At 35.0% G+C, this 11,792-nt stretch overlaps 1 protein-coding gene across 6 annotated transcripts; it reads right to left on the bottom strand.

Annotated features, from left to right (window-relative positions):
* Window positions 1-2,356: 2,356 nt before the first annotated feature.
* LOC120073023 (uncharacterized) lies at window positions 2,357-8,168 on the bottom strand. Of its 6 annotated transcripts, XM_090312446.1 has the most exons (5): window positions 7,818-8,093; window positions 7,041-7,072; window positions 6,687-6,853; window positions 5,005-6,584; window positions 2,357-4,387 (listed from the first exon to the last, which is right to left on the bottom strand). In XM_090312446.1, the coding sequence occupies exons 2-5, from the start codon at window positions 7,055-7,057 to the stop codon at window positions 2,429-2,431; spliced, it is 3,723 nt and encodes a 1,240-aa protein (XP_090168572.1). In that variant the 5' UTR covers window positions 7,058-7,072; window positions 7,818-8,093; the 3' UTR covers window positions 2,357-2,428. The 6 variants fall into 6 exon arrangements, with proteins under 6 accessions (XP_090168572.1, XP_038881517.1, XP_038881518.1 ...); XM_039025589.2 differs by having other exon boundaries at window positions 5,005-6,853; XM_039025590.2 differs by lacking the exon at window positions 7,041-7,072.
* Window positions 8,169-11,792: the final 3,624 nt, after the last annotated feature.

Here is an 11,792-nt window from a genome sequence, read left to right as displayed (position 1 = left end):
CTTCAACTTGTATGTTCTCTCAGTCTCTTATTTATTAATCCTTAAAGCATGCAAGTAATTTAGCGATTATTAATGCATATCTGTATGTTTGAATATATATGTGGAAATTCTGTCACAATGAATTGGAAAGATCCATTTCTGCTCATAAGTACCCTTGTATAAGAATTCCTTCAGTTTTAACTCTCTTGTTCTTAATGCTAAAATGATGGCATCAGTAGTGACTGATTCTCTACTATACTTCAGAGCATTCGTCACCTCTTTTATAGGATTCAGGTAGAGAGTTTAATAGCACAAAAGCATCATTCGCATCGCCAATTTTCTCACTAAGGCTCTTGAACTCTCAGACTATCCTCTTGAATTCATCCAAATTTTCTGAAAGAGACTTGGCAGAATCCATCTTGAACGTGAAGAACTTCTCCTTCAGATACATCTTGTTGGGGAGATCCTCTTTGATGGCAAAAAGACCTTCTAGCTTGACCCACATCTTGTAGGCTGTATCTTGATCAATTACTTGCCTCAAAATACTGTCACTAAGATTCAGAACTATAGTCCTATATATCGTGAGCTCCATGTCTTCTCTTTCTTGTGTTGATATGGTGGTTAGCAGTGTTGATGAGTCCAAAAGGGCGTTGTTCAAAAATGACTTTGATTTTGGCCTTCCATAGGCCAAAATCGCCCTTCCCATCAAACTTCTCGATCTCATACCTTGCAACGATCATTTCTGATTCGAACGAGTATCAAAACTTGATTTCTTGAAAATCTTGAAGCTCCAAGAAAGTTGATCTTTATGGCCTTTAAGCGCTCTGATACCAATAATTGTTGGGTTGATGACTCTTCACAAGTCCCAAATACTCAAGATCAACATTGGAGAGATGAAAAAATGACTTAGAACAATTCTATCAAATCCTCGATACTCAGAACTCGACGCTCGACTCCTTGCTACTCGATCCTCGATCAGAATTCCCTTCTTCATCGACTAGTCTCTATTAAATTCTCGATGCAACTCGTCGACAACAAAGTTAATAATTGATCTTACTCGACAATTCTTGAACGATTCTCAGTGCAACTCGAAGGTGAACACAATGTACTCGAAGCTACTCGATAGTGAAAAATCGATGCACAATTGACTCGACAATCTAATTACTCGATGCGATTGAAATGTAAACGATTGGCACGCAATTTACAGTAAAGAATTACCCGATTGAACAAGAAAGATAAAAAGGAAAGAAGAGACACAGTATTAACGTAGTTCGACAAGATTGCCTACGTCCACGTGAAGATCTTGAACCTTTTTACTTAATGAAGATTGTTTACAAATTTTGATGTTTCCAAAAAACTAAGAAAAATGATAATAACTCTATATAATTCGAATTTAAAATCAATAGTATTTATAAGAGTATACCAACGGACCGTTACAAATGTTATTTATAAACAAACAAAAATGTGGGATATTTGAGTCAAAACTTCTTCAGTGTTCTTAGTCCTACAAAGTACTTCAATCATACCATTGATCACTCCATTCTTCTCCCACTCCCACGTGCCTAAGAAATCAAAAAGGTTGTCTACAGACTACAAGGGTGCCCCATATGAATGTTTTCCCGCCAATTCTGAATTATTCATAGATAATAACTGTCATTTCAATATAATCCCTGTATATATATATATATTTTTTAAGTCCCGTTCCCGCTTTTTTTTTGTTTTTGTTTCCTTTATATATATACATATAATTTTAGAAAAAGGAAAAAAAGGGGGGAAAAAAACTTGAAAATGAGACGGATGTTCAATGAAACTCTCTAAAACAATAAATTTCATTGTACTCTATATATATATATATATTCTGTTAAATGAATTTCTACTATTTCGTTTAGCGAACTTATAATAAACAAATAATTAATTAAAGGCGAGAGTGGAACTTTTTGTTTTTATATATAATGAGGTCATTAAAAAGTTTAAACGCACAAGGATTAAAATAAAATTTAAAAAACAACAAACAAAAAAACAAAAGAATATTAAAAATTAACAAACAAATACGATTGTTAGTCTTAAACAAAAGGGGAACAAAGAGAGAGAGAGAACTTTACCATGTAATTATTTATTGGTTTTAGTCAATAATTTAATAAAAGCATTTTAATGTCGATATAATTAGAAAGATACCAGAATATTAATGAAAAGCTTCGGGGTGAAAGTTAGAACTTGAAACATATTCTCTAAACTAGTTCAGGAAAAAGATATCCCCATCCAAACTGAAAATTCTCCATCCCTCACAGAAATTTGTCATCCTATAATAAGGGTAATGAAAGAAGAAGCGCTGCTCATCATCACCTGGCTTTTTGTTCGAAAAAACTGAAACCATATGGCCAGGAAAAATATTTTTTTTAAGAAAAAAAAAGCCACAGATAATTAAGACTTTTTTGGAGGTGTTGATTGATTAAACTTGAGGATACTGATAAAAAGAACTTACAGACATTGGCTGAGACTTAGCTATGAGAGTTTGAGGACTCGTTTCAAAAAAGCTATCCGAGTCCTTTTCTATGGTACTGGGGATCATGGGAGGGACATCTTTTGATTTATTAATCAAATGAAGTCCAGAAAAGTGATCACCCCAGATATCATATTTGTATTTATCCTGAATCCCAGACTTACCTTCCCCTTCTAATGAAGCTTTTTGGTTGAATAGTTTAGAGCCAGGAGCTCGAGCATGCAGAGCAATTTTGGAGGTTGAAGCAGCAAGAGGAGAGCATATGACATTTGGGGCAGGCCTGCCAGCTGAAGGAAAAGTGGCCGAAGGCTGCAAAATTGGTTTACTGTAACTCTTTCTCGACTCCAAAGGAGTCTCCTTGGAAGATGAAACAAAGGTGTCGATGCAGTTCTTCACACTAACTTCAGGTTTTGGTGAATTCGTGACGGAAGTAAGTTCAGATGTTTGTGCCTTGTGACATTGGGTTTCATCAACCACCCTAGCAAAGAGACTACTCACCTCAATAGACTGGTTCACATCAGGAGACATAGGCCATGTACGTTTCGGTGTACTAGATGCAGTGGGAGACAAAGGGGACGAAGGCGTAGAGTTACCACTTTGACTACTCGAAACTTCAAATAGACCGGCTAATTTCATGCCACCTGCCTTTTTCTTCTTTCGCCGCCTTCCCCTTTCCTTCCCAGTTTTCACCGTGAGGTAATTTGGTTGAGATGCTTCCACTGCATCAGAATTCTCTATTACAAGAGATTTTGACTGCAGGGAGGGTTGTGGTGCTCCTTCCCCTTCAAAAACAGACCAAACATCCGAGAGTTGACTGCTTTTCTCACTATGACGTACAGAATAAGTCTTCTCCACACTCTTTGTAGAACTCGATATACGCTTGATCTCATTCTTGCATGAGAAATCCAGAGAGCCCAAAGATATCATGTGTGGCAAAATCCAACAAAAGAACAAGAACATTACAGAAGAAATTAGGAGAACAGCAAAGGAGAATTTCTTCAGTCGTGTCCACGAGACTGATTTTCTGCAATTATTGAGCATATAGAAGGGTAGACTGGCCTTCATGGGTATAACAAGTATACCAGTAGCCAAGGCCAGTTCAAGATCTCTATACACCACGGTAGCAGAAAGATCAGTCTTGTATGATATCGTAAGTTTTTTTGACTCTCCAGGTTCAAGGGCAAAATCTTTACAATTATGTACTAAGAAACCATCTAACGCACATTCTGTACCTGATATTTTAATCTTCTTGAATTCCAATGGCAAGTCACCAGTGTTCTTGGCATAGAAGTCTTTCGATAATGGCAATGTACAGGCATGGCTAATCTCTTCCATGTGGACCGACCTTTCTGAAGGGGATATGTTGAGCAAAATTGGGGATTCAAGCTCAAACTCTATACTGATAACAGGCTTTGAACCCTCAAGAAGCAGCAGAGAAGACGAACCCCCGTATCCTCTCAATGACAGCCACTCCACACCAGACAGATTATTTCTTATCAAAACAGAACTTCTCCAGTGACATCGTTCCGAAGGGTAAAAAAATATTGGTCCAAAAAGCACATCACCATAAGGATGAACATAAGCCTCTGTAACTGCACCCTCTGCTAGTGAAAACCCATACTTCTTTGGCATAGTAGAGTCATTGTGAATCAAACCACCAGACGACAGGTGGATAAATCCTTCAGGGTCTCTGCATTCATCAATAATTTCACCTGAATTAATGATTAGCTGCATTACAACTGGCCACTCGCTTGGATTTTTCACAGTAATCCATTTAGCAGAATGACTTCCAACCTCGACCATGGGAAAAAATACCTCGTGCTCATCAAGCACAGACATGGACTTTGTGGTCCCCATCGAAGCCCAATTTTCAAGCACCAATTCATCTGCTTCTGCTCTCTCCACAGCCTTAAATTAAATGAAGCATCTAGGTCATTTCGCATATTAATATATGAAGTGCTACTTATGGAAGTAAATACAATTAATGTATGAAAGGGATGGAAGGGAACGCAGAAAAGGACAATATCTCAAGCTGTCTTACAACAATGGTTAAAGAAAGCTATGAATATAAATTCCTAGTATCATTTCCTTATCAAGATCTAAGTCCTTGGTAGCTCTTGGCAACCAAGCTTTCATAATTGCCTCTCATTATAAGTGTGTGCATTTTTTTTTAGAGAAGACTCATTATAAGCGTATGCATATAATGAGGATAAAATAAGATTGAAAACTAAGATTGCCGACTTTGGAAAAGGTTGAAACTGCAAAAAGACCATGAAAGAGCAAGAAACTTTCAACTCAAATTGATTGCAAAAACATTTCATGAACTTAAAAATCAGTGCGTAAGATTCTAAACGTGCTATGCCAACATATATACACCAGTAAGGAGTACAGTCATAGCAGCAACTATACTACTAGATAAGCATGAGAAATGCATGGTTGTAAGAAACAAGGTTTATTCCTAAATGAGTGACAACAAAATCCCGGCATGCAAATTATATTTATAAATTTGTTTTAAAAATGTATACCTTGATTTCTGGCTGTAACCGCACATGATTGGCCAAAAACCCTGTTCCTACAAAACCAGACGAGAAGTGTTCATTTTGCTTTCCATCTTCCATGAAAGAGTCCTTCCAGTATTCTGAACATAGAAGGAATATATCCTTGCAAGGTACTTCAATATGAGAACTAGTTGACTCATTAGTCAACACGAGTAATTTACATTTGCTATACATATTAACAATTTCAGGTGAGGCTTTGTGGAAGTGAGCATCTTGTTCATTACAGGTAATCAAAGCAACTTGTGTGACAGTGCCGGGGAAAAGTAGCAAGCCTTCCAAGCTTTTGAACTCAAAAACCTTGCTTTCAGCAACTTCAATAATTTTAAGAACACTAAACAAGTGAGAAGCACTGTTCTTCAGAGAGAGTGCAACGAAAACATTTCCATGGTACAGTAAGGGCTCAAAAGATGCAAATATAGACCCTTTATGATCATCATGAGTTGACCCCCTTTCAAGTTCAGCTTCAAGAGAGACGGCAACCACATCAGGCTTATCCTGTGAAGGCCTTAATAACTGCAGCCAAAATGTACCAATGATTGTCCCGCCATATTCAAATGACAAGTCCACTTCTATGATAGTTTCATTACTGTGAGGTTCTATCTTCCATTGTTTGTAGGGCCTCATAGATAACAATGGTGAGTCTATATGACCATGTTGGACAACCAAGCCTTCTTTGATAACTGATGGCTTTGGCTCATCAAATACCTGATATCTATCTACTCTACAAACTGCTTCTGTATGGTAATGTTTATCCTCTTTAAAAATTGATATCCATCCTGTTAATTCCTCAACATAGAGAACATCATCATAGGGATTGAATAAAGATAAATTTTTAGTCCATCTTCCACTTGACTGAACATTTAAGCTCAACAAGGGCTGGATTCCATAAGGTGACTGAATGGCAAAGCCTTTAGCCGGGACCAAAAAACCACCAAAATTTGTCTGCAAAATCAGATGGGCAGAGGACAAGCCCAAATATTTAGGTAAGAAAACAAAGTAAATAGAAACTGCTTCACCAGGTCCTAAAACAACCTCACTAAAATTACAAGAGTAGAACTGTGAGTCAGTGCTGAATGGTTCATAGATATGTAGAGTACTTTGATTGCATGTATTTGTCACAGTTATCAAAGCTAAAGAAGGTAAGTATAAGAATTTATGCTCCCAATCCAACTCAGTAGGACTAATATCTACAAAGGGAGACAGAGAACTATCTGAATAATCTGAATTTGTAACATCAAGATTTTTCTTCTGGGTAGAACTTGGGCTTGTCTGATAATGAGGATCACCTCTACATGTAGAAAGATCAACTTTACTGGTGCTTTCATGTTTTTGTATGGAAGACAGCTCATTAACATCCTGTCTTGAGTTTAAAGAACATGAAATTATCCCACCTTCAAATAATTCAAATATACCATAATCTGATGACTGGCTTTTGTTTGCAGCCAATTTGTCATCTTGAGTTGATCCAACTGCTGGTGATGAACCATCAAACAGACCCAAAGATGCTTCTACACCTATCCCTTTCTCTTTAAATGAAAAGTCCGTTACTGTCGAAGGAAAGCAAAATAAATGACTGTCAGTACAAACACTTTCAAAACTTAAGTGGGTTGTTGGATTGCTGCCCGAGCTGATATCTGCAGGAAAGGTACCATGGATGCCATTGGTAGGATTATTCATGTAATGTCCAGAGTCTTCATTTGACGCTGATTGCAGCTCAGAAATGAAGCATGGTCCACATGCAGCATGGTGAAAAAAAGCACAAGACAGAACTAGCATAGAAATGATTGCCTTGGCGAAGTCTGAATGAAACAGTCCCCTGAATAAACCAAAAGGGTATACTCCAGTCATTCCGGAAATTTTGCTCAGTCCAACATACACAAGAAGTGCAGGAAAGTTTGTTAACAACGAAAACCAGACACTAAAAATTGAAAAGCTACATTCACAATCAGATGGGTTTTCAACTCTCTACAATTCTCATTAAATTTTCTTCTTGTCATTCTCACCAGTCAGACGATGTCATGCGGACCAGCTGCTTCTGCAAATGTAGAGAAGAGCATACAAAAGAGTTAAAAGGAAAAATATCTTGTATGTCCAAGATTACCGCTTTCGAACATGACGGTTAACATTATCCAACATCAACTATAATGACTGATAAAATCTGATCACCTTGATTTTTTTTCCCCTTCAAGTTAGATAATAACTACATTCAAAATAATGTCCAAATGCAACAAAAAACGACTAAACACTGGATGATTTGATTCCGAGTATCGTGGAGACGGTTCTAATTTGAACCATCAATAGATTGGATTAGACTTCAAATCAGATTAGGACACCCTTTAATAAACAAATAACCCCAACAAAAAAAAAATCAATAAACACTCGCAGAAACAGAAAGTCGTAATAAATAAACAACCCGAGCTTAAACCACCCAGCCAACTTATCACCCAAGCCATCGTTTAAGCTCGGAATAACTTCAGATGAAAAATACGTAGACAAAACGATCAAACTCCACATAGAAACATTCAGAAGCAAAAGAAAGCAATAGCAAAACAACAGCTTCAGTAAAGACAGTAACAAATAGGAACAACCAGAAAAGGAAATGAAATCAACTGATAACCGGAGAATCCATTTTTTCAGCTTTTTGAAAACATCGGAAGCAAAGTAGGTGGATGTGAAGAAACAAGGGGGAAAGAAGAGGTAATTTCAGTAGAGGAAGAAGAAGAAGAAGAAGAAGAAGAAGAAGAGTGAGTTCAAAGGGGTGATAAAGAGCAGAAGGTTACCGGGAAAAAGAGAGTGAGAAATGAGTTGGAGCTGTGGTATTTAGGGCTGAAAACTCCATGAAGAAGCGCAGAGAAATACCATCTGAGTTGGGATGGATGAAAGTTTCCTTTTTAGGGTTTTGGTTCAAAATTGTGAGTTTGGGTTTTCTGGTCTGCGTCTTTTCTTAGAAGAAGCACATACCTGATAAACAGAACACCAAACGAATGGCTCCCTGCGAAAACTGGAAAAGGAAAAAGAAAAAGAGCCTAAAGGTGAAAAATAGCCTTTGTTGTTCTCAAATTACCAAAAACACCCCCTTCCCACCACCCGATTATTCACGGCGGTCACCGCCCGGTCACTTGGACTGGTCACCCTTTTTTTTTTTTTTTTTTGGGATAAATTATATTTTTGATTTTTGATTTGCAGATATTGGACCCAACAATTTTTTTTACAAGGAAAATAATCTAAAATTTTGTTGGGATTTGAAATGAGTGTTTTTTTTTTTTAATTGAATGAGGTTTCCATAAAATGAAAAATAGAAAATATAACTATAATTGGAAAATGATTATTAATTAATTATTGTAATTAGTTTCAATCAATCATACATAGTGCAAACTTGTTGGAGTTAGTAGTGGACCTCAACCTCAACTTTATTTGCCCCTCTAATTATAAAATTGAAACAAATTATATATCAAAATAGTGGATGTAACTCTTCAATCTCATTCAAATGTATAGAGAATCATATCTTTGAGATAGATAATCAAGTTGTTCTTTCTAACTATATGATGTGGGCTAACAATACAATTATAGCATCTTCCTTTTGCTTTCTCTTATCTACACGATTCCTTTAGTCATGTTTGTTTCTTGAGCATATCTAGGGGAATCACAAGACCTTCATCCTCTCTAACTATCATTTTCAATTTTTATTCTCTTTTACAAGTTTTCAAGATCTAATTAATCATACTTGGATTTTAATATTTGTATCTATGTTTGGTAATGCCTTCACAAAATTTAGTTTAAATGCTTTCTAGAATTCCTTATCTGATCTTCGTGGGTTGATATAGCCTAATGTGATATTCGACCCAAATTCATAAAGACCGTTGCGCCCATGGATCGTTAAAAAAAGAACCACATTGAGAGCCATATAGTCAAGTCTGACACTACTATCTCCGTGTACTTTGCTCTAAAATCATGCCACACAGAACTAGTATAAGTATGAGATCTCACTCTTCACACAATGTATATAATCCAACTACGTTGAAAGTTCGATGACATTTTGATTTCAATACTAACGTAGGCATTAAAGAGTGTTGTACAATACTACCGAAGCAATATACATTTTTTTTTTATAGGTTAGCTCGATCATCTAAATCGACCTAGCTACCACCTTACCAGATTCGCACATCGACATCTTCTATTTTTCTTGTCTTTATTTATTTCTCGTTTTCAAACATGTCACTGCTAAAAAAAAAGGAAAAAAAACAAAATATTATCCTAATGTAGTTATTGCAAATCTTGTGGAAGTTTAAATTACAGTTATAAAGAAAATTTGAATGTTTATGACCAAAATTGACGCACCTTGAAGAGTTTAGGAGACTAATTCTTTTCCTGTCCTTTTCTCTTTTTTTGTTTTTTCCTCTCTCAGAAACAAAAGAAAATTTAGTTTAAAAGTCATATATATCCCATGAAAGCTACATTATACTATTGTCTTCCTCAATTGTTCTTAAACTATTAAAGAAATTAGTAGACATGCCATGAAACATAATGTTTCGAGCTAATAGTTTCTACTTAGTCATTCAATGAACTGTCTTGTTAATCTACGTCTAATGTGCAGAAAAGAAGAAAAATCTTATAGTTAATTTTAATTATTCATTCTCAACCACAACAACACAAAAAAAAAAAAAACATACATTTTCTTGCAGATAAATGTAATGAACCAAGTAAGATATCCTTGTAATTGAGGGGAGTACGGGAATGTATAATTTTTAATGTTACATCATGTTATTTGAATTAATGTTTGATTTTTATTCTCGAATTATGATGCAGCTTTAATATTGGTAAGGATAAATATAGTAGCCTTGATATATGGTGAAAAAGTCAACCTCTCATTCACATTTTATTACTATAAATAGACTATATCTTACATAATTCTAAATGGAGCACATTATTCAATCAATGAAACTATAGGACTTCAAACATATATAATGAAGTCTCTTCACTAATTTTAGGGGTTGTTTCTTATCTTGTTGTAGATTAGAATGGTAAGATTATGGTTAAATTAAACGCAATATTCATAAACTTTGTTGAACTCTATGACTCTTGGACTTGGAAACTTTTTGTTTATACATTTAAACTTTGAAATTTGTTTTTTTTTTAAATAATATTTAATGATAGTTTTCTTTGCAATTAGATCGTGCAACAATTAAAATGTAAAAATTAGAAGCCTACATTATATCATTTACAACATCATTCATGTAAATTAACATGACAATTCATAGGTAAAAGTTAACTATTTAAATTAGTTGAGATATAATAAATGGTAACAATAATCTTAATCTTTTATATAGTTGCAATGTGTAATTTAATATTACATATACTTTGAAACTTTTATCCATTAGTTTTCACACTAATTTTTACAATTTATTTATTTAAAGAAAAAAAAGTTATACTTTGAAACAAATTTCATAGTTTAATAATTAAAATAGAATTTTTCAAAAGTCTTTTTTAATATGATATGAAAAGTGGGAGAACCTATTTTTGGATAATATGTAGTATATGAGTTAAATTATGCTAATTTTGGCAGAATTTTTGGGAGTCAATTGATGTAAGTTCTATTCCAAAAAGTTGAATTTAAGCAAAGAGATGAGAACAACGTACTGTCACCAGAGTGTGAAAGACTATTTTGTCCCCATCGACTACCAGACAACAAAGTAAAATATGGTTGATAACTTCACCGCAGCTTGTAATAATATATAATAATAATAATATAATTGGTCAAATTTAAAATATGAGAACAGCATTACGTTGGAAGGGAGTGGGAGGATTGTTGCAATTTCCCCTAATCTAAAACAATTTATTTGGATAAATAGTCAATTAGTTGTGCATTAATTAGGGATCGAGTTTTGTGAGGTATAGAAAGCACATGGGAATGAAACTCATTTGGCTCGTTGTTGTCCTGAGCCTGAAATTTTTCAGAGTCGGTCACCGTAATAAATACACTGTCAAGGACCAAGGGTAGTTTCGGAATCTTAAATTCCCTGCAATACGTACGTCCGATTTGTGAACACGACACGTGGAAAAGGGTCCTGAGTCTCAGCTGCCGCCTTGCTGATGTGTACTCCCGAGAAATTGTTTTACACAGCCCATACAGAGATATTAACGGAGCGGAGGCGGGCCAATTCTCGGCTCCTCTGCTCCTATGTAAAAATAAAAATTTCAAACGCTACGGCCAAGCAAATGAACCTCATCTTCTTGTAAAATTGGGCCGCACAACGAAATACTTGATACATAATATAAATAATTGATTTTAAAAAAATAAGAAATATTATGAAATTTTCACTAATTTCTTTCCAAAAAGTTGGGATTTCTCACCAATCTTCACCAATTTACAAAATCTACAAAATGACCACTATTTATAAGAGAATTGGCAAGTAGGAGGTGAAATTAGTTGGACACTAAGGATGTATACTCTTAAGACATATGAACTACATGCTCAAATACACATGGGGTAGTAGGAGAATATCATTTGTTCTTCTAGGACACCAAACTTTGTCACTGATGGACATTTATTATTATTATAATACTCTTCTTTAAATGCTCATTATATATATAAAATACGTCTCATTAAAACTTTACTAGGAAAAAATCCATGGGAAAAATATCCTAGTGAAGGAAAAACAGTACATGTTTCATGTAATTTATACTTTTAAAAGAATATATTTACTCCCCCTTGTGAAAACATCATTTAAAACCCCTGAGTCGTCATATTCCAATTT

This window comes from Benincasa hispida, chromosome 3, assembly GCF_027475165.1.
Source record: "Benincasa hispida cultivar pf3 chromosome 3, pf3_genome.v1.1, whole genome shotgun sequence".
In the NCBI taxonomy this organism is placed as follows: Eukaryota; Viridiplantae; Streptophyta; class Magnoliopsida; order Cucurbitales; family Cucurbitaceae; genus Benincasa; species Benincasa hispida.
The sequence above is the reverse complement of the archived record's forward strand: the minus strand, read 5'-3'. Positions and strand labels throughout refer to the sequence as shown.

Excerpts from the sequence above, each read along its gene's own strand:
- LOC120073023 (XM_039025587.2), bottom strand. The coding sequence starts at position 7,876 with ATGGAGTTTTCAGCCCTAAATACCACAGCTCCAACTCATTTCTCACTC. Across the intron at positions 6,854-7,817 it reads TTCTCACTCTCTTTTTCCCG|GGGACTGTTTCATTCAGACT; the intron begins GTAACCTTCTGC and ends TGGTTTATTCAG. Across the intron at positions 4,388-5,004 it reads GGTTACAGCCAGAAATCAAG|GCTGTGGAGAGAGCAGAAGC; the intron begins GTATACATTTTT and ends ATTTAATTTAAG.